This window comes from Notamacropus eugenii, chromosome 6 (genome assembly GCF_028372415.1).
Source record: "Notamacropus eugenii isolate mMacEug1 chromosome 6, mMacEug1.pri_v2, whole genome shotgun sequence".
NCBI classification, from domain to species: domain Eukaryota; kingdom Metazoa; phylum Chordata; class Mammalia; order Diprotodontia; family Macropodidae; genus Notamacropus; species Notamacropus eugenii.
Window position 1 is genome coordinate 322,673,150 of NC_092877.1, and position 21,363 is coordinate 322,694,512.

At 37.7% G+C, this 21,363-nt stretch overlaps 1 protein-coding gene across 5 annotated transcripts in view; it reads right to left on the minus strand.

Moving 5' to 3' along the window:
* Nucleotides 1–16,251: 16,251 nt before the first annotated feature.
* The window catches only part of WDFY1 (WD repeat and FYVE domain containing 1), a 176,827-nt gene continuing 171,715 nt past the window's right edge, over nucleotides 16,252–21,363 (minus strand). For 3 of the 5 annotated variants that reach the window (XR_011968981.1, XR_011968983.1, XR_011968984.1), the window contains 2 exons: nucleotides 19,018–19,190; nucleotides 16,252–18,019 (listed from right to left, as the gene is read on the minus strand). Coding sequence is in view for 2 of the 5 variants with exons in the window: in XM_072617957.1 (XP_072474058.1) it covers nucleotides 17,984–18,019 (36 nt within the window). In the remaining 3 variants the exon portion in view is untranslated. The remainder of the gene's footprint in view (nucleotides 18,020–19,017; nucleotides 19,191–21,363) is intronic. The other 2 variants (XM_072617957.1, XM_072617959.1) reach the window with 1 other exon arrangement.

Here is a 21,363-nt window from a genome sequence, read left to right on the forward strand (position 1 = left end):
CTGGATTAGTTATGAGCTCAGAATAGAAATCTGCTGGATTGGACATTGTGGAAATGTCCACACAAACCACAATGTCTGGCAAACTACAACACTTGGTCTTCAGTTTACTCAGCACCCACTTATGCATAATGTAATGAAAAGAACATTGTACATAGAGTTGAAAGAGCTGGGGTGTGAAATCAGCTCTGTCATTTCCTACCTGCATGACCTTAAGTAGGTCATATCATCTCAGTTTTCTTGTCTGCAAAATGAGAGGTTTTGCTGGAGTCCTCAAAATGTCCATCTGGGGTATTTATGTAGCTTTTCTACTGGGGCTCCTTACAGAGACTGACCATCTTTCCTGATGGCAGCTCAGTGCAGAAAATGCCATCGGCTTTTGTGTCCTGGGGATGTTAGGATGCCAATGAAAAAGTCCAAATTCTCCTGTCCTCTAAAGGTCACAAGGTCCTTCTCTAACCAATGGAGTAGGGAGAAGAGAATGAGGCAGAGGCTTATCTCCAACCCCAAGTAGCTCCTTCTCAGGGGCTTAGCCTGAGCTGCTCTCTCCTGGCTCACCATTTGTTTGAATCTCTCCATTCATAAATACTTTGCTACTATGAAGGACCCACAAGGCAACACCAAGTTTCCTCCAATAATCTTAACATACTTCCTGTGCAACATTAATGACTTTCAAAAACTTCTAAAGTGATCAAGGATTTTTTGCACTTAACCTACTACCTATGGTAGATTGATCAATTGATTCAGTGGAGGTAGCTAAGCTTTGTTCACATCAAGTAAACAATAATGGGTTCTCATAAAGTTTAGGCTTTATAGCATCTTTAGGTATTATAGCACTTTAAGGGGGACAGGATAATTGTCTAGTCTGATCATACATTGTGTATGTATGTGTGTATTACATACAAATATGTATGTGTGCATATACATGGAAGGAACATAAAAATCCAACAATATTGGAACAGCTAAATGAATTACACATTAACATAATAGAACACTATTCCGCCATGGAGATCAACAAATATTGTCATCATCATAAACTAGCATATTTTAAGCATTTACTATGTGCCTGGCACTATATTGAGTACTAACAATAGAACAAAAGCTAAAAAAAGAGCTTTGTGAAATAATGAAAAAGGGGGGCAGGTGGAGAAGTGCACCAAATGAGCCAAATAAGAAGAAAAGTGAATAAGAATAAATGGAAAGACTATGAATCCCGATGGAGACTGGAGAGAGTAACTGAAAAAATTGATGATGTCATGTGTTAGTTAAATTAACTTCTAAATTAATAGCTACTGAAAATGTCGAGTTGCTAGAGCTTATGTTCAATGTTAAGTGTTTAGTAAAACATTTAACTTAAGAAATAGGCTTGCCTGGGTTATTGCTCTGTATCTGCAAAGAGCTTTATGATCCCATTTATTCAACTTTCCATCATTTTTCTCTTCTACAACCTGAAGCATCACTATCAAACTATCAAACTCATTTTATTGGTTGAAAAATTCAAGGTGAAAAAATGTAACTGGCCTGACACACCAGTAACATACTGTAACCCAGTCTGACATACGAAGTCAGAATTACAGTCAGTGTCTTTCCAAATCAAAGTCCCATTTCATTGTATGACTACTGAGTCATTCTGCTTCTCACTGGATCCCCTAAAGTCAGTGTGATTGTTAAGGATCAGGCTTTCAAAGTCACCTGATAAACTGACCTTTTTTCTTTCAGTTCCCTATCCCCTCCAAAAACAAAAAACTCCACCATTTCCAAAGAGAAAAAACAGTCTCTTAGCCTGAATCATTCACTGTATCATTAGCAAGTCAGGTCTACAAGACTTTTGGAGACTCAGAGGAAAAAATCCCCATTTAACACTCCAGAGGATTGGTTCTTTTTTTGAAAATGGACAAGCCTCAGACCAAGCAACAGCTCTACCACATTGTTAGTAGAGTTAATTACTGCCCAGTGTGTTACAGAGAATATGCTCCTCTCCCACCTAATGAGGCACCATTTCCCATTTTAAAAAGACTGAAAAAAATCTTCCTTTGAATTTGCTGGAGGCATGCAACGTCACAGGTGAAGTATTTTATCTGAAACAAGAAAATCTTGAATAAAATGTTTCTTGTTCCTGGTTCAGCCAGATAAAGCCGGATCAGAGAAGCCAGCACAATAGGGATTGACTGAAATGAAAACTTGATATAGAATAGGAGGTAAACCCTTGGTCAAGGACGCTTAACCCTTTTTGTGTCATAGGCCACTTCTGTTGAAGCTCTGGGACCCTTTTTCAGAATCATCTCTTTTTTGAAAAAATTCATAATTTTAGGAAATATTAATTTTCAGATAGAAGTCAGTGAAATTAACAATGTAATGTCTTCCCATTAAGTTCACAATCCCCCTCAAATCTATCCACAGACCCCTAAGAGATCTACAGACCCCAGGTTAAAGATCCCTGCCCCAGATCCAGAACAGAGCCAGTAGCTCTGTACACTGAATTCAGATGAGAATCTTCAAGTCCTTATTAAAAATTAAAAAAAAAATATGGCTCAAGATGGCATCCATATGCAATCCTCTGGTCTTTGAAGGGCCTTCACTTACAATCTGCACATCAATTACACCTAATTTACTTGTGGAAGTCACTCTCATAGCACAGTTTCAACCATTTTCTGGAGGAGACAGTTGGGCTTCCTGAAACTAGATTTCCGTACGTTCTTAAAATAAACCTTGCACAAATAAAAGTAGTGAATTCTCTTTCTTTTCTTTTTCTCTCCAGTGATTTGTTTATCGCTTCCTTTACAATGGTTGTCAGAGGCTCTGTTCACCAAGGGAAAGGCTGTCTGTGGAAATACCCCCTTTCATCCTCTGTCCTGTTATCCAACTGGACCCCCAAGTTGTTTTGAATAAATACATCAGATAAATAAGCAATTATCTGCTTTACTTAAGTGAACTAGTGTCTTGCCCGAAGCTTCAAATTTAGAATTATTTTAGGATGGGGCCAGATGGATGTTTCTATCTAGTCATGCGGTGCAGGGGAAGGGAAGGATTAACTCTTGCCAGCTGCTGTGACCAGCTGGCAAGGTCAGTATGAGCACTGTGTCAGTAAGCAGGGAATCCAGTGAGGGAGGGAGAGGGCTAGACACAATAACCAAGGAAAACAGAAAGGAGTCAATGGCAGGAAAGCAGAGTTCTGACTAGTAGGTTGGACAAAATGCAGAATGACTACAGAACAAGTTTGGAAGCCAGCAAGTGGAAAACAAGAAGTCAACGAAGAGTGCAAGAAGCTCCTGGCAAGGAAAAAGATGAGCTACCACAGAACCATATGTGCCCTGGCTTTCTTTTGGCAATAGTATAGGAAGGGGTGGGGAACCTACAGCCTCGAGGCCACATGTGGCCCTCTAGGTCCTCAAGTGCAGCCCTTTGACTGAATCCATTCAGTCACACTTGAAGACCTAGAGAACCACATGTGATCTCCATGCCTGGAACGCACGGAATTCTCCTCTCTGTTATTTCTCTGCTCTTTCAAAGTTCAAGTGATACTTTCTACAGGAAGCTTATTCTGATACCCAATACTGTTAATGCTTTCCTAGAAATGACATTGTATAAAGATGGGATTTAATTTTCTACATTAAAGCTACCTGTATACTCTTTGAGGGTTGAGATTGTTTCAGTTTTGTCTTTGTACCTCTAATGCTAGTAAAGTGCTCATTGAATGAAAGAACAAATCTAAAGTCTATAAATGCCCCCATCTTGTTCCTCTCTCAATATCTTGTTTCTTTTCTTTTTCTTTCTGAAATCTTTCAAAGGCTCTAAAGATCACAGATACAGTGGTCAAAGGCCCTCCTGGGCCATTTAGTCCAAATCTAGTTCTTCCTAAAACCCTCTGACATTTTATAAAGGGTGAAAGTGAGGCACAAAAGATCAAGCAACATGTCCAAGATGATACGTGTGTTCATCCTTCGTTGCCAAAGAAGACCCTGCCATCAGAGAAATGATGACATGACTTGCACTTGACTTTATTTTGAGTGAGGGAGGGCTGTGCAGGTCACCAGCCTCACTTCTCCTCCAGAGCCATCTGAATCCAGTGACCAGATATTCATCAGGATGACTGGAAATGACCCAGGAGGAGGCAATTGGGGTTAAGTGACTTGTCCAAGGTCACACAACTAGTGAGTGTCAAGTGTCTGAGGTGAGATTTGAACTCAGATCGTCCTGACTCCTGCACTGGTGCTCTATCTACTGCACCACCTAGCTGCCTATGATTTGGGTAATGCATAGAGGAATGCATGTACCTGCATCAACTGGCCCCCATTGAAACTTGGGGGCAGTACCAGCAGCAGACTATCATACTAATCAGGGCTTGAAGTTGAGAGCCCATCTTCAGAGATCTACTCAATGTAGAGAAGGCCTTCCTCTAAGTTTCCTTGCACCTAACCTAGTTACTGACTATCCTTATCCCTAGCTCATATTATATGACCAATCCATCTCCATTCCCAATTATTTCCTGACTAGTATATACTATGCTACATCTCACAAACAGACTGGAAGACCCAGAAAGTCAACTGAATTCCTTTGACCTTAGATCCAAGGAAGGAAAATAATAATGATGCTATCTGGAATTTATTTGGAATTTTATAGCTTCAAAGTTCTTTACATACACTATCTAATTTGCTCCTTACAATCTTGTGAGGGAAGCAGTATTAGTATTATTATACCCATTTTACAGAGGAAGAAACAAAGGCCCAGAAAAGTGATTTGTCCCAGTTCACACAGCTAGGAAGTATGACTCAGCCCCAAGTCTTCTGACTTTAAAGTGCTCTTCCCACTCTATCACAAGAAAAAACATGGCTGGGCCAATCACCTAGTCATCTACATGCTACTTATCTAGGGATAGAGTCCCTACAAGGGGCTACTTGTTAACTCCTGAAACTTTCCATGGGCTCTCCCCAGGAAATGAAAGTGTGACTCCCTACTCAAATAGGTCACTGAAGCATCAGGCTCAAAGACAAAAGTCCAGCAGTAACCTTGGACCCAGATGAAACTGATCATGGGGACAACCTTTTTGAGATGACCATAGTTCTTAGAATTTAAAAAAGAAGTATTTGTGTCTTTCTTCGGGTATAATGGGTATACCAATACTTGTACTACATGGAACAAATGAAGTAGTGTGTGTAAAAGATTTTATAACTGTAAAATTCCAAATAAATTCCAGATAGTATCATTCTAATTGTGGTTGGCATCTACCACAGATGCTCCTTCTCAGAGCTCCCTCCTACAGCAAGCCTTACAGTTAAATGAGATAACCATTGGTTTAGGTGCTATGATTTGAAGGACTCCATCCATCCAAATATCTCCCCTATTGGTCTACCAACATGTCTGAAATTCCTATCACTAGATTCACTCCTGATTGACATAAGGCACTGCCTCCAGAAAGTCATGTTAAATGTTTAGCATCACTTATGTATTAACACAATAACACCCAGTACCATATTAGAAAATTAACTATAAATGGGACCCAGGAAAAGGTTAGTTTTGATCAGGAATGGACAGGTGGAGGAAGGCAGGCCTAATAGGCCCCAAAAGGAAGAGTGAGGAAGACCAAAGAAGAAAAAGACTCTGAAAGAGGTGATCTGGCTTAGAATAAAAAACAAAATCTATTTAATTCTCCCTGTTGCTGAGGGCTATCTTTGTTTAACAGTAAAGGCCACTTTGCCCAAGGTATAGAAGAAGTGGCGCTGGTCTGAAAGTCAGGAAGCTAACGCTGACTTTGTCACCAATACGCTTCACGACTTGGGTCGTTATTCTTCATGTGTCTGCTTCCTGTAAAATAAAGGGATTGAACAGTACTTTGTACAAAGCAGGAGAATTGTGTTGAACCAGATTCAGTTCCCCTTCAGGTCCAGCTTAACATTATTTGAAGAAGCTCTTGAGCTAGATTTCTCAAGAACTCAAAAATTTGAATAAATTTTTAATTTCATTGCAGTGAATGGATTTTTCAGTCATGAAAGTTTCAACCCACCAAGGCCTGCCTGTTTATTTTGGGTGACTCTTGTCAATATGTGGCACAATGGAAAGACCAATGACTCTGGAGTCAGAGGATATGGGTCTAAATCCTGCCTTTGACACTTACTGTATTTATGATCTTAGGCAAGTCACTTAACTTCCCTAAACCTCAGTTTACTCATTTGTAAAAAGAAGGGCCCAGAAATCCCTTGAGGTCTATGATCCTCACAGAAGTTCACTGCTAAGGTCCACCTTGCATGCTGCCAGCCTTCTCTGCTTTCTCCTAACAGAGAGATTATCGGTGGTGCACACTGCCTGTCCATGCTTATCCTGCCCTTATTCTACACATTCAACCTGTCTTTTCTTCTCAATCATACATTTCTTTGATTGTAGCCTTCATTCCAACCCTTTATAGTTGCTTATTTGTTGTTTTGCAGCCTACTCATACCCACTCCATACTCTCCATTGCCCTCAGGAGTGATAACTAGTATTCAATTCTTTGAAAACTGCGATGATCCCAGGCGAGCAATCAAAACCGCAAATTCATAATGAAATTTGATACAGGACACTCAATAGCTCAGTGAAAAAACTAAGTTCTTCTTATCTCCCCATCTCCCCTTGGGTTGCCCAGTTAGGCCTATGGTTCCCTTAATTCATTCAAACTTGCTCTTGATATCATACTGGCATTAAGTTAGATTTAGGACTCCAAATCCAGCACTCCCTTTCTTACCTTCCTTCTTCCTGCCCACTCCTACATACCTGGGTCTGTAGCATTCATTTTGCCAGGCTCTGAACATTCCACCTACATAGAAGCCCATTTTGCAAAGACATGATGACTAAAGAATCCATACTTCTCCCAGTTGTTTGTTTGGCAAACTTCTTTCACCCATTTGTCATCTACCCACTTACCATCCTCCTAATCTAATTATTTTCTTACTGTCAGGTATTTATGCCAGAGAAAAGCACCTGACTGTGACTTCATCAGTTCAGTTCCATTCACACAACCATCCATGATAACAGATCTATAATGAGAAGAATTCCAGGCTGGGAGTCAGAAGAACCAGACTGTAGCCAGTAATTTGCTATGCCACCCTGGACAAGTAACTTTACCTCCGTGAGCCTCATTTCCCTCTTTTGAAACATGAGGAGATGGAATTAAATGCTCACCAAGATCCCTTGGTTCTACCATTCTATGATTCCTCTAGGAAATCAGTGACTATGCTTGGAAATGTTCGTTTTGGCTTGCATTTTCCTAAATTTAGAATATAAATAAAAGAGAACTCAATCCATTTCTCCCTTTAAAATAGTTAGTTGAAAATTCACTGTTTTTCTTCCATTAAGATATTTTTATATTTAGGCTTAGGATTACATGTGACAAGCTTTTCTAAGTAGTTGGCCCTAAACATTTTGTCACACTTCTCTACAAAACTGCCATCACAGACATTTTTAGAGACACAGAGTCACATTACAATCACACTTTTTGGGGTTATTTATAAAAATCAAACTCATGCACAAAGGACCAATATTTGCCATCCATGAAAATGATCAAAAGAAAATGTCATAGTGGTTGAAGACAATTCCAAAAGAGAAGGCTGTGCTATATTTTAAGCAATAGGAGTATTATGAGAATAAGCTTCACGTTTCCCAAGGTGACTACTTTGAGGAAGGAAACATTTTGTAGGTAACATAGTCACAGCTTCATACGTCGTCCTCTGTTGGTGTTCTTTGTATGGAAATATTTTTTGGTGCTTGCCAAATTCAGAATAAGAGAAAGTGAAGATAATTAGTAACTCTCCTATACTTTTCAGCTTTCTTTTTCTGCTTTCTCTCTCCCATGAGAATACATGCTCCTTGAAAGCAGGGGGTTTTTTCTGCTTGTATGAGGGTGACCAGTTTTTGGCACAGCATCTGGCACAAAATAGGTACTTAATAAATGCTTGTTGACTTTAATGACCTGATGAGGCAGCTAGATTACTCAATAGGTACAGTTTGGGTTGAAAGTCAGGAAGCAATGCTTTAAAAGCGATGTTGACAAATTGTAGTGCCTCCAAAGGAAGGTGATGAAGATGCTGAGGGACCGCAAAAAACTGTTATATGAGGACAATTAAAGGAAGTAAGGATACTTAATCTGGAAAAAATAAGACTTACAGGAGGGAAAAGGAGATTCTATCATTGACTTTAAATGTTAAAGCTGTTTGGCTTTTTTTTTTTTATTTAGGCTTATTGTGCTTGACTAGAGAGAATAACTAGGATCAATGGGTTATCAAGGAGGCATATTAATTCAATATAATAAATTCCTAAAATTTCAAGATGTTCAAAATTAAAAAGGGCTTCTTTGGAAAGTCATTATTGCCCTGTCACTGGAGGTCCTTAAAAAGAGGCTGGGGATTATTTATGGATTTTTAAATTTTTATTTATGGTTATTTATAGTGCAAACCTATGGATGGCACTATAGATCATATCTGATGCACCTTCCGACTGTGAGAGTTTATGATTCCATGACTTGAGTGAAAAGGGTTACTGGCCTAGTCTGAGAACTAAAATTACTCTGAGTCCTAAATATAGAGGCTCAATATGAATTTTGTTCCTATGATCATGACCACTAAAATACGTATCTCTTCAGATTTACTGAATCAGAAGGTGTTGTGTTGGACAATAGAGTTATAGTTGAAATACCACAATCTAGTGGGAACTCAGATCATGGGATGAATGGGAATCTGGGATTTGCAGTTTGGAACTGTATCCCAAAAGCCACTAAACTGTGGATACCCTTTGGCCCAAGAATATCTCCATGAGGTCCATACATACACACACACACACACACACACACACATACACATATATGATATTATACACACACACACACACGCACACAAAGAATTAGTAACTGAGAGGGCACCTATCAACTGGGAAATGGCTGAACAAATTTTGGTATATTAATGCAATGAAATGCTACTGTATCATAAAAAATAGTAAAACAAATGATCTGAGAAAAGTCTGAGACTGTATGATCCAATGTAGAACCAAGTGAGCAGAACTAGAAGAATGATTTATATAATAACATTATAAATAAAAACTTTAAAAGACTTAAGAACTTTCATTAAGAGAATGACCCATGATGATTCCAAAACACCAAAGGTGAAGCCTGCTACCCAACTCCTGACAGAGAAATGATGGATTTGAGGTGCAGAATGTCTTTTTTAGCATCATCCATGTGTGAATTTATTTTGTTTGATGACATATTTGCCCCACAAGGGTTTTTATTTTACTATTATTATTATTATTATTGGAATAAGAGAGGTGAAAGAGAGAAGGGGCTCATAATAGGATTACTAGTCAAAAAGGAAAAGGAAGAAAAGAGGAACATTTTTAAATACACAAGAGATCAGAAAGTCAGAAAGAAACAGAACAGCAGGACAGCACTGAAAGATGTATGTTAGATTTATTACACACCTAAAAGAAAAGGCAAACAGCCCATAACAAGAAACCCATGGATTCTGGTATAATCCGTTTTTTCTGTTCTTACTTCACAAGCACAAAACTGACTAGGTCACCCCCCAACTCAATAAACTCGTTTATTAAAGCTCCTCTGTTACAACCTTGCTGCAACTGGTTTGGCTTCACTGGACATATATAATTCCCCTCCCACATTTTGCAATACAGACAGACTTTTCTCCTGTTCCTCACACAGGACAATCCACCTCCTATCTCTGGGCCTTCAAAGTGATCATCCTTCTTGCATGGCATGTATTCCCTTCTGACATGCACTTCTTAAGATTAACTATCTTTCTTCAAGAGCCTTCTACATGAAGTTTGTCTTGACTCCCCTAGCTGCTAGTATCATCTCTCTTAATATCTATTTACTACTTAAGTGGAACCAGGATGGTAGAGTGAAGGCAGGGATGCATCTGAGCTCCCTCCCAAACCCCTCCAAATACCTTAAAATAATGACTTGAAACAAATTCTAGAGTGGCAAAACCCACAAAAAGACAGAGTGAGATAATTTTCTAGACCAAGACAACTTAGAAGGTCAGCAGGAAAGGTCTGTTACTCCAGGGTGAGAGAGCACAGTCCAGCAAAACCAGCAGCAGGGCTGGAAGGGTGATTGAATCAGTGGCAGCAGTGGTACATTCCAGAACTCTCAGCCCACAAATGGTAAGGGGATTAGACAATGGATCAGAAGGACATTTATAGGGGTTTCTTTGCTGGCATCAGGCAGAGGACTCTGCTGCACTGCCTATATTTGAATCTGGGTCACAGTCCTGGGTCTTAGTCCCATTGCAAGGAGGGGCACGAGCACAGTAGAGGTAGCTACAGGGGAGCTGGGACCTTGGTCACAATTCCAGGATTAAGAAGAGTGCTTGTGGTCACTCACAAACCAGTGCAAAGTACAGAAGGGGAGTAAACACACCTTTCCCTAGATCATATCACCTTGGAAAAGCCAAAAACTTACAGGTCCCAATAATTACCTCTGAAAACAGCTGCACAAAAAACCTGAAGCTTGGAACAGTGGCCCCTCCATTTGGGAAGCAGAGCCGCACTTTAGCACAGAATTAAAAGTTAAGAATGGGCTGGGTAGTGAGCAAACAGAAAAAAATTTTGACCACAGAAAGTGACAACAAAGTCAAAATTCCTGCATCCAAAACCTCAGAGAAATAGTCACAGAAGAGCTCAAAAAGGATTTTAAAAATCAAGCAAGAGAGGCAGAAGATAAATTGGGAAAAGAAATGAGAGCGGTGCAAAAAAATCATGAAAAAAGAGTCAATAGCTTGGTAAAGGAGGCACAAAAAAATACTGAAGAAAATAACACCTTTAAAACCAGAATGGGCCAAATGGTAAAAGAAACACAAAAATAATGGCTTGAAAAGCAGAATTGGCTAAATGGGAAAGGAGGTACAAAAGTTCACTGAAGAAAATAATTTCTTAAACGTCAGAATTGGGCAAGTGGATTGGAAAAAACAACTAACCTGGAAAACAAATCCTGGAGAGATAATTTAAGAATTACTGGACTACCTGAAAGTCATGATCAAATAAAGAGCCTAGACATCATCTTTTAAAGAAATTATCAAGGAAAACTGCCCTGACATTCTAGAGTCAAAGAGTAAAATAGAAATTGAAAGAATCCACTGATCACCTTCTGAAAGATATCCCAAAATAAAAACTCCCAGGAATATTATAGCTAAATTCCAGGCCTCTAAGATCACGGAGAAAACGCTCCAAGCAGCCAAAACATAACAATTCAAATACTGTGGAGCCACAATCAGGGTAACACAAGATTTAGCATTTAGGGTTAAAAGAATCAGAAGGTTTGGAATATTATATTCCAGAGGACAAGAAAGCTAGGACTATAACCAAGAATCACCTACTTAGCAAATTGAGTATAATCCTTCAGGGGGAAAAATGGACATTCAGTGAAGCTGATGAAAACAAAGCTAAATATACTTTCAAATACCAGAGGCAAAAGAAGCATAAAAAGGTAAACAGGAAAGAGAAATCATAAGGGACTCAATAAGGTTAAACTATTTTCACTCATTCCTACATGGGAAAATGATATTTATAACTCTTAAAAACTTTCTCATTATTAGAGCAGTTAAAAGGAGTATACATAGACAGAAATCAGAGGTGTGAATTGAATTTGATAGCATGATTATCTAAAAAAAGAAAATTAAGGGGTGAGAAAGAATGCTCTGCAAGAAGGGGAAAGGAAAAGGTAGGACAGGATAAATTATCTGACATAAAAGAAGCCTAAAAGATGTTCCAGTGGAGGGGGAATGGCAGAAGATGGGAGGGGAGCACATGAACCTAACTCTCATGTAACTGACTCAAAGAGGGAATAACACAGACACTCAATTGGGTGTAAAAATCTAGTAGGAAAAGTAGAAAGGGAAAGGGATAAGAGAAGTGGGGAGGGGAGCCAATAGAAGAGAGAAATAAATAGCGGAGGTAAAAGTCAGATGCGAAACATCTTTGAGAATGAGCAGGGGTAAAAGGGGACAGAGTAAGGATAAAAAGGGAGAAAATAACATGGAGGAAAATACATAGTTGCCAATCATCACTGTGAAAAAAAAATTACAAGTTTTACTGACAAAGAATTCAAGTCTAAAACATGTAGAAAACTCAGTCAAATTTATAAAAATAAAAACTATGCCTCAACTGATAAATGGTCCAAGGATATGAAGGGGCAGTTTTCAGACAAGGTAATCAAAGCTATCTATGGTCACATAAAAAATGTTCTAAATCACTGTTGATGAGAGAAATGCAAATTAGAACAAGTCACACATGTCAGATTGGCTAATATGATAGAAAAGGAAAATGATAACTGTTAGAGGGGATGTAGGAAAATTAAAACACATGTACTATTAGTGAAATTGTATACTGATACAGCCACTCTGGAGAACAATCTGGAACTACGCCCAAAGGCCTATAAAACCATGCACACCCTTTGACTAAGAACATCTCTACTAAATCTGTATCACAAGAAGATAAAAAACAAAAAGGAAAAGGACCTATGTGTTCAAACATACTTATAGCAGCTCTTTTAGTGTTGGCAAAAAATTGGAAATTGAGGGGATGTCCATCAATTGGGGAATGGCTGAACAAGTTGTTGTATAAGATTGTGATGAAATACTACTGTGCTTTAAGAAATAATGAGCAGGATGCTCTCAAAAAAAAAAAACATGGAAAGACTAACATGAACTGATGCAAAGTGAAATGAGCAGAACCAGAATATTGTACATAGTAACAGCAATACTGTACGATGATCTACTACGAATAACTTAGCTGTTCTCGGCGATGCAATGATCCAAGACAAGTCTGAAGGACTTATGATGAAAGGTGCTGTCCATTTCCAGAGAAAGAATAAATAAAGCCTAAACGAAAATCAAAGATACTTTCTCTTTATTTTTCTTGGAGGTTTCTTTTTTTTTTCACAGAATAACTTAAATTGAAATGTTTTGCATAACTACACATGTATAACCTTTGTCAAACTGCTTGCTTTCTCAGTGTGGGAGGGGAGGAGAGAGAGGGAATTTGGAACTCAAAATCTGAAAGAAAAAAGAGAATGTTAAAATTATTTTTATATTCATTGGGAAAATTGTTAAATAAGATTTTTTTAAATTTATTTACTACTACTCCATATATCAATCTATATTTAAGAAATTTGTATTTGCCAACATCTATTCTTTCTTAATTTATTCTGTACGTACTTACATATGTTCTTGTTTAGTCATTCCATCCTCCCATTAGAATTTAAGCCCCTTGTGAGTAAGGCCTTTCATTCTTTGGATTTGTATACAAAGTGCCTAGTACAGGGCCTGGCATATATTGGCACCTAATACTTTTTGATTGATTATATATGGAACTACTCATGTTCGTGTTTCCACTCAGAATTTTTTAAAATAACTAAATTTAAACTTAACAAAATACGGGTTCACTCTCCTGCTTACCACCTATGTGATTTAGGGCAGGTCACTCAAATTCCAGCAGCATCATTTTCCTTATATATGAAGAGGGTTGGAATAATGGTTTCTTTAAAGTCACTTGCAGCTTTTAAACTATGAGCTTCTGTTGTAGGGACTTTTTACTTCTGTCTTCTGCTCTGGACAGAGGCTAAAGAACAAGGCTACCACTTCATTTTTTTTCTAAATCAAAAATTTCTCATCCTACATAAAGCATTGAAAAAAATTCTATTCCAGGGTAATGATTCAAATACATACAGTGGTGGTGGTGAAACATCAGACTGGCCTGTGTCTAACTGCATGTGGAAGAGTTGGCCAGGAAAGAAAAAGCCTAGGGATTTGAAGCCATAAGTCATCAACATGTCACCTGTCCACAAAGAGGGTCCTTTTTATGAGCAAATAATATTCTGATTTAAGAATAATGTTAACGTGGTTTTCTGAGTAAATATGCAGCCTGTAGGAATCCTTATGTACAGTTTAGTCGTCCTTGTTTCTATTTGACACCACTGCTCTAGATCACTAATAATAAGAGAAATGCAAATTAAACAAATCTGAGGTGTCACCTCACATCCAGTGAATTAATAAAAAGAAATAAAATGAAAATGGCAACAGTCAATGTTGGACAAGTTGGGGAATAATAAGCACACTAATATTGGCGGAACTGTGAAATATTACAACCATTCTGAAAAGCAATTTGGAATTATGCAAATAAATTGACTAAAAACTCAATATCCTTTGAACCAGCAACTGTCACTATGATGATACTCCAAGAAAGCCATCCATAAGTAAAAAGATTCCATTTATATAAATATATTTAATGGCAAAAACTTTTTGTAATAGCAAAGTAGATCCCTATCAATTAGGAAAAAATAAATTGTGGTACATGAATGTAATGAAATCTTACTGTGCTGTAAAAAGTGATGTATGTGATGAACATGGAGAAACACAGAAAAGATCTTCATGAACTGAGGCAAAGTGAAGAAAGCAGAACCAAGAAAAGATTATACACAATAATCACCACAAAGTAAATGTAAAGAACCAAAAAAATAACAAAATTATAGATCAGACATAACTCAAGTGAAAAAAGATGAACAGACATCCTCAATCCACCCTTTCATGGAGGTGGGAAGTCCACAGATGTTACTTATTGCACATTTTTCAGACTTTTTCAATGTATTGATCAGTTGTACTTTTTTTCCTTCTCTAAAAAAAATACAACCTGTTATATCACTTAGGGAAGAGAAGAGGAAAAATACTGGTGATGATAACATAAGAAACAGAAAAAAAAAAATTTTTTTAAAGAGATTAAGAAAGACATTATGCAGCAAAGCCAGGAGGCAGAGATGAAGACAGAAAAAATTCAGGCATATGGGAAGGACAAAGGTAGTATCAGAGGAATTTGAACCCACGTCCTCTGATTCTGGAACTTCTGTACCACTCTTTCCACTGTAATTACAAAAGAAATCAGTGTCGCTAAAAATTCTTTGTATGAACTATCTTCATATAAGATAAACACAAGACAAATCAGTAATCCTTTAGCATGCACTTCACTTGTGTAGAGCACAAGTAACAACCTATTTGAGTTGCTTCTCTGAATATCCCTTTAGTTCATTTTTACTCATCAGTTTTTGCTGAGAAAAGGAAGTGGAAAAGGGAAATCTTCTGCTATTATAACAGAAATATTGTGGTCATATTTGTTTCATATGAGGTCCAAGAGCAGATATGATGATTAAAAATGAAAAAGGTACTTTTCTGGTGACTGGACAACAGAATCATTCATAAGATGGAAGTGCTTTCGTCTGCACTCACCAGAACAACAAAAGAAAAGAGGAGACAGACATCTTTCCATTCTCCTTGCTAAAGTGCGGTGGAGGCATCTTGTATTTCTACAGCCATTGCACAACAGAAACAGATTGGCAAAAAGGAGGCCCACGGCTGGTCAGTAGATGATGTTAGCTGAGAGATTAAGTGAATCTCATTCCTCTTCTACTTGACAATCCTTTAAATATTTGAAGACTGCTATCTCATTCCTCTGAAATCTTCTCTATCCAGACTAAACATTCCAAATTCCTTCCATCTTTCCTTATATGACACAGCTCTCAACACTTCCCAATTCTGGTCATCTTCTTTGAGCCTGCTCTGGTTTGTCAATGTGCCTCTTAAATACCATTCATATACTCAAACTCAGCAGTCCAGCTTTGGTCTGGCTATTGCAGAGTATTGTTGCACTCTCAGATGTGTTTTAAATACTTAGTTTTATAATGATTTAAAACAACTTTTTTTTTTAATTATGAGGACAGGAATTGTATTTTCATCTTGCTTTGCATTCAAAAGAAATTTAACATTTGTTGCACGTTAAGCTCTGGGCCTTCCTTCTCTGTGAAGCATTCTCTAATTACTCCAGTTGCTAATAAGCTTTCTCTGCTCAAAGCTACTTATCTGGATAGAACAGCGCCTTGTTCAGAAAAGGTATTTAATAAATGTTTACTCTTCTCTTTCTGTCTCTTTCTCTTTGTCTCTCTCCCATCCCAATATATAGATACCAAGTTTCCACAAGTGACGCTGCAGTGAATTCTCAAATACTTTTTAAGATGACTTTCAGTTGTGTTGAGAACACGCCCTTGCCTACTGCTGATCTTGACATAACAGGATCCTACTACATTTTTATACACCTAGTCCATCCTCCTTAAATACCAATGAGACTCAATAAATAACTTTGTCTAAGGGAGAAAAAGCAGCATATCAAGGAATACTCCTCAGGAATCTGGAAGGCTGTGATGGGGTTTCTGACAAAGGATTTACAGAGAGGCAATCCTTGCAAAATTTCATCTTTATTTTCTTTAGGTAATGAAGCCCTGAATGATGATTTTTCGCTAAAAAAATGGACAATGAATGCTCCAAGTACACCAAGTGATAAAAACTGATCAAGCAAAATTTCAGCTTGATATGCTGACTGAGTTTAAGTGATTACTCAAGGAAAATAGACATGAAAATCAGTAAACTTTTCTAGTACTCATATGTCTAATGTTTACAAATGGTGCTAATTTGGGGGGAAAAATTGAAAATGTATGAATTCACCTTATCTAGTATGTTTCTGTCTTGTCAACCAGGAATTTATGTAATAAATGTGTGCATATGTCTACTAAGGCAGACAAAAGTAATTTTTAGTGTTAGTAAATTCCTTTAGAAGTCATCCCATCCAAAATTTCCTAAAGGCACCCACATAGTAGGCAGATTTGTCTCCCAAGAAAACTGACCGTAGTTTCCCCCTAGTCACTGCAATATGAGTGAACTTAGACCTCCAGACTAACACTGTCCAGGTACTAAGGAAAACACTTGGTACAAAGTAAAATGCAGCAAAGTCCTAAGACATTAGAAAAGTATAACTGAAATTTACAAAATATTTACTGACTGGAGGCTTTCATACCCTTGAGTATGCAGATGTCTCATTTCAACAGACATGAATTCTCTCTGTATCCAGAGAGAGAAGTGCTGACAACACAGTCAACAACAAGAATTGATTGGAATCCCAGGGCATTACACTATGTGCACTAAGGGAGCCAACTCAATCATCTTATCACATCTCTCAAAGGAAGTCATAGACACTGCCACTCGAATCATTTGACTTATAAAAAAATAAGTTACAAAAAACATTCTTGTAAATTAGTAACTTTGGAGTATAGGATGGACTAACTGGTCACTCAACTAACTCCCTTCTGATCTGAAATTCTATGATTTTGGTGAATATATAAATTGGGATACTTCATATGTTTTAGAATTCTGACTGCCAAAATTTTATTAGAACAATTTCATCCTAGACAGCTGCTCTTGAAGACTTTCATTTTTGTTTTAAATGATAGGCAGTTGTGTTTTTGTTCTTGCTGTTATTTCCCCAAAGTCAAGCCTGAATAAGAAATTCAAGATAAGAGGGGCTGAAGATTTGTTGAAGTCTTACCCATGTGTACATATAGATGGGGATACATGGATATGTATACACCCACTGACACACACACATATATATAACATGGCTAGAGTTGTCTAATAACTGACCTTTTAGATTACTTTAACATATATGAAATCATCATTAAAAAAGAACTATGCAGTTAGAAAAAAGTATTATTTTAGTTCAAGATAAGTAATACATTCATAATAACTTTTACAAAATAGTTATTAACTTGTTCTTTGAGAATACTAGCAAAAATATAGCATAGATCATTTCTCAAAAATATTTTAAGATTATTACTTTGCTGGTAAAATCATTATACAAACAAAATACACAATCTACTGAATGATGGTTGTTTTAAGTTCCAGTCAAGACAATCCATGTATAGAGAATAATATAGATATGCACCTGTTTCAAATATGCTACAGTTTTAAGTCTTGCTAGTTGAACACAGTATCCCAAAGTATCCAAGAAGTTTCACACACAATCCATTTAAGTTACTTTTGGCGTAAAGTTCGGCACATCAGAAAAGAACCACATTCAGCTGAAGTTTTACAGATATAACATGCAGCATCATTGGGTTGTCAAGTAGATTTTTCAGTTAAAATGCAGGCTTGCTCATGTATTCTTCCATTGTCTGAAAGAGAAAATGAAATCAACAAAATTACTCAAAAAAATCAAAACTTTCAGTTCAATTTGCACTTTGAAAAATGAACATTCTAAAAGGTAACTTTCTATTTTAGAAGATAACACATTCCATTCAAATAAAGGGATACCAGGTTTGTACATTTAATTTTTCTCATACATATTATGTGTATATACATATGCATACATGTGCATATATATATCTTTTTATATACACATGTGTATATACATGTTGAAGGATGTATACATGTAAGGTGAAATAGCTTATTAGTAGATCTATAATGTTCTTAGACCGTACATTCTGAACACAGTCAAGAAAGAAAGGACTGATGAGTAACATGTTCACTACATCAATTTCAGCAGTAATGTCATTGTCATCATTGACACTAAGATGGCCTTGAGGGACCCTTGAGGGATAGGAAAGCCACAAAAGTATTCATACAACTGTCCTCCCCTATATATGATAGGCCATCTAGTCCAAGTTTCTAATGAAAATGGCACTCCTGCTACCATTCAAGATATTACACCTTGACTTTTCCTCTCATCAGCCATATCTCTGAATGTACATAATAGAAATAAAAGTACAGAGTCAAGGAGGTGACTCAGAGAAAGACCAGAACTTTGCATTAAACTGCACTCAGCCAAGAGCACTGCATTATGGCAACAGTTTTGACATATTCAAGGGACTTTAAGATAGTAAAACCTCAGCTATTCAAACACCTCCAGAAATAAGAAATGGTGGAGAGCAGAGGGAGTCTTAAAGACTAACAAAACTTTCAGCTCCCTCCACTCCCCACCACCATGCCAATCTTTCCAGAAAGTCCTATATACGTCTCTGCCTTTTTTAAATAGCAGATACTAAATCTACTTTAAAAATATTTAAGAGTCGCCCTCTGAACAAACAAGGATTGTCATGTATTGAATTTGTGACTATAGATGCAGGTGAAAATGTGGATGGCATGGAACATTAATTCTTGAATGGATACTGACCCCAGCAACATTCCTGGAACCTGAATCCTTGGAAAAGTTCCTGGAGCCATATTGAAGTTGTTGGGGTTTTGTCTCTGTTTTGCTCATTAGCTCCTCTTTTCTTTTTAAATCGAGTTGGAGTAAAGCATGTACAGCTTCCTGACCTCTTGAGCTGTAGGCCACAGTTGCCTTAGCTGTAAAACCAAGGAGTAAATCAGAGGCTGAAGAAGCCTCCTTCCCAGAGAATTTTTCACCCTCAAAATATTGGCTTCACCTTCATTGCTACAATCAGTCCGGTGATTTATAAGCACCCTTCAAAAGGCATCTATGGTTTCTATATCACTAACAGTTCCTTGTTAGTCTGTACCCACGCTTCCACCTCATTTTCAGAGCTTGCTCAAAGAGTCTGAAAAAAAATCTATTTTAAGAATACTAGAGTTTTGGAGGAGAACTTACTGCAAAGCCTAGAGAAGATTAATCTACATCATCAACATCACTCCTATTTTCATGAGGTTAGAATTCTACTAAAATGGATCCTGGGTCACATTTTCTCCAAATTCTCCATAATGTTTAACTTGTGTAATAACATTTCATATTTTGACTAACATCCTGACACACAGGTTGGATCAGTGAGAGATACAGGGTGTGGCTGGGGTTAGGAGCCAATGGTAAAAAAAAGGTGACAAAAATATTCTCTGATGTTAACTTTGCTTCCTCAGCATTAGACTCTACAATTACCTGTCAAGAATCAATAGAATAAGTTCAAACAGCCTGTGAATATTCAATGATTGTTGAAAATATTTATAAAAAGATGACAAAATCATTTGGAGGTGGGGTGGGGTGGGGGGGAATGTCTTTGTCCAACTCTGTCCGACCAGAGTAAACAAATAATTTTTGCCTTTGAAAAGTCTAAGATGAGAAAATTTCCCAAATGTCATAAGTTCAGTAACAGCCTCATGAAGGAATGACACTGTCCCTGGAATCTCAGATTATGCCAGTGATCTCAAGCTCTGACAGATCCTACCAAGCTCAAAAGACTTCAAGGGAATCACACTTCAAGTGACAGCATTCTCCTAGGGGTAAGACAGTATCAGTGAAAAGGGTCTTGTCAGTTGGCTCATCACTAATTGATGATGGGGGCAGGGGCACCACAGAAACCCATGAAATCATTTATTTTCTAAGGCACAGAAGGATTCAACTCTTTTTCAGTGAAAAGAACACTAACAAAGATGAAACACGAACCTTTGGAGTTATACAGTACTTTATAGCTTACATCCCTTCTCTCACTTGATCTTCGGAACAAGATCAGGAGATAGGAAGCCTAAGAATCATTATCCCCATTTTACACATGAGGGAAGTGGTACTCTGAATGACTGGAGGACAGAGAAGTGGTGACTTGGCCAAATTTATGATTAACCCAAGTCTTCCAATTCCATAGTCAATGATCCTTACACTACACTGATTCTATTTCCATTGACTATTCTTTTGGGGTCCTTTTTTGGGGGGGGCTCAAAAACCTCTCTCAATCTTACATGAGTTCCATCATACCCACTCATTTTGAAGCTTGAGTCTATTACGTATAACTCATAACATAAATCATTGGGGAAAAAAAGGAACTGACCCACTGAATCAAGTTCAATCTTAAAGGCTTCTTAATAAATATTGCCCTCTATGGTTCATGTTTGTTCCCCCCCACAGAAGTCAGATCTTACAACTGAGTTTGCTTCATGTCCTGAAACCACCAAATTTGCCAAAACATTTTCATTTAGAGCGACTTTATTACAAAATCCAGTGGGCTCAGGTCATGGTCTTGCCAAAGAACAAGACACTAATTACTGAAGTTCCAATAGTCTAGTGCACTGCCAGGCTGGGTCCAAAGGCCAGTTCATCGTAAGCGACCTTTATTCCAGTTCCTGGCCACTATAGAGCTACCACCGCCCAATGTGCCTCAGCATGTCAGTCATCTTTTCAGATGCAGTTTCCTTCACTGCCACCATTTACCAAAAATCTACCTCTATCCCCCTCATAGTTCTTCCAGCAAGCTCAACTCAGTGATTTCTGAGCATTTTTCATGGGTCCACAGCTTTAGAGGAACGTCAGTACTTTTCTGTGAATGCAGGAATTCCCTGCCTCCTCCTTCCAAACTTCACAGTAAGGACCGGGAAAGGGAAAAGGAGAAAAAAACCCAGCAAACTGCCACTGGCTCTTAGAAACATCTACTAGCTATATGACTTTGATAAGAAACCTGAATACAAAACTTTGAAAGTAATTTCTTAAAATAACTCCTCTTTAACTTTAACTAGAAATGCAACTATCAAATATCCTACAAGGTCACTGCTTCCTACAGTGCACAATTCAGAAAAGAAC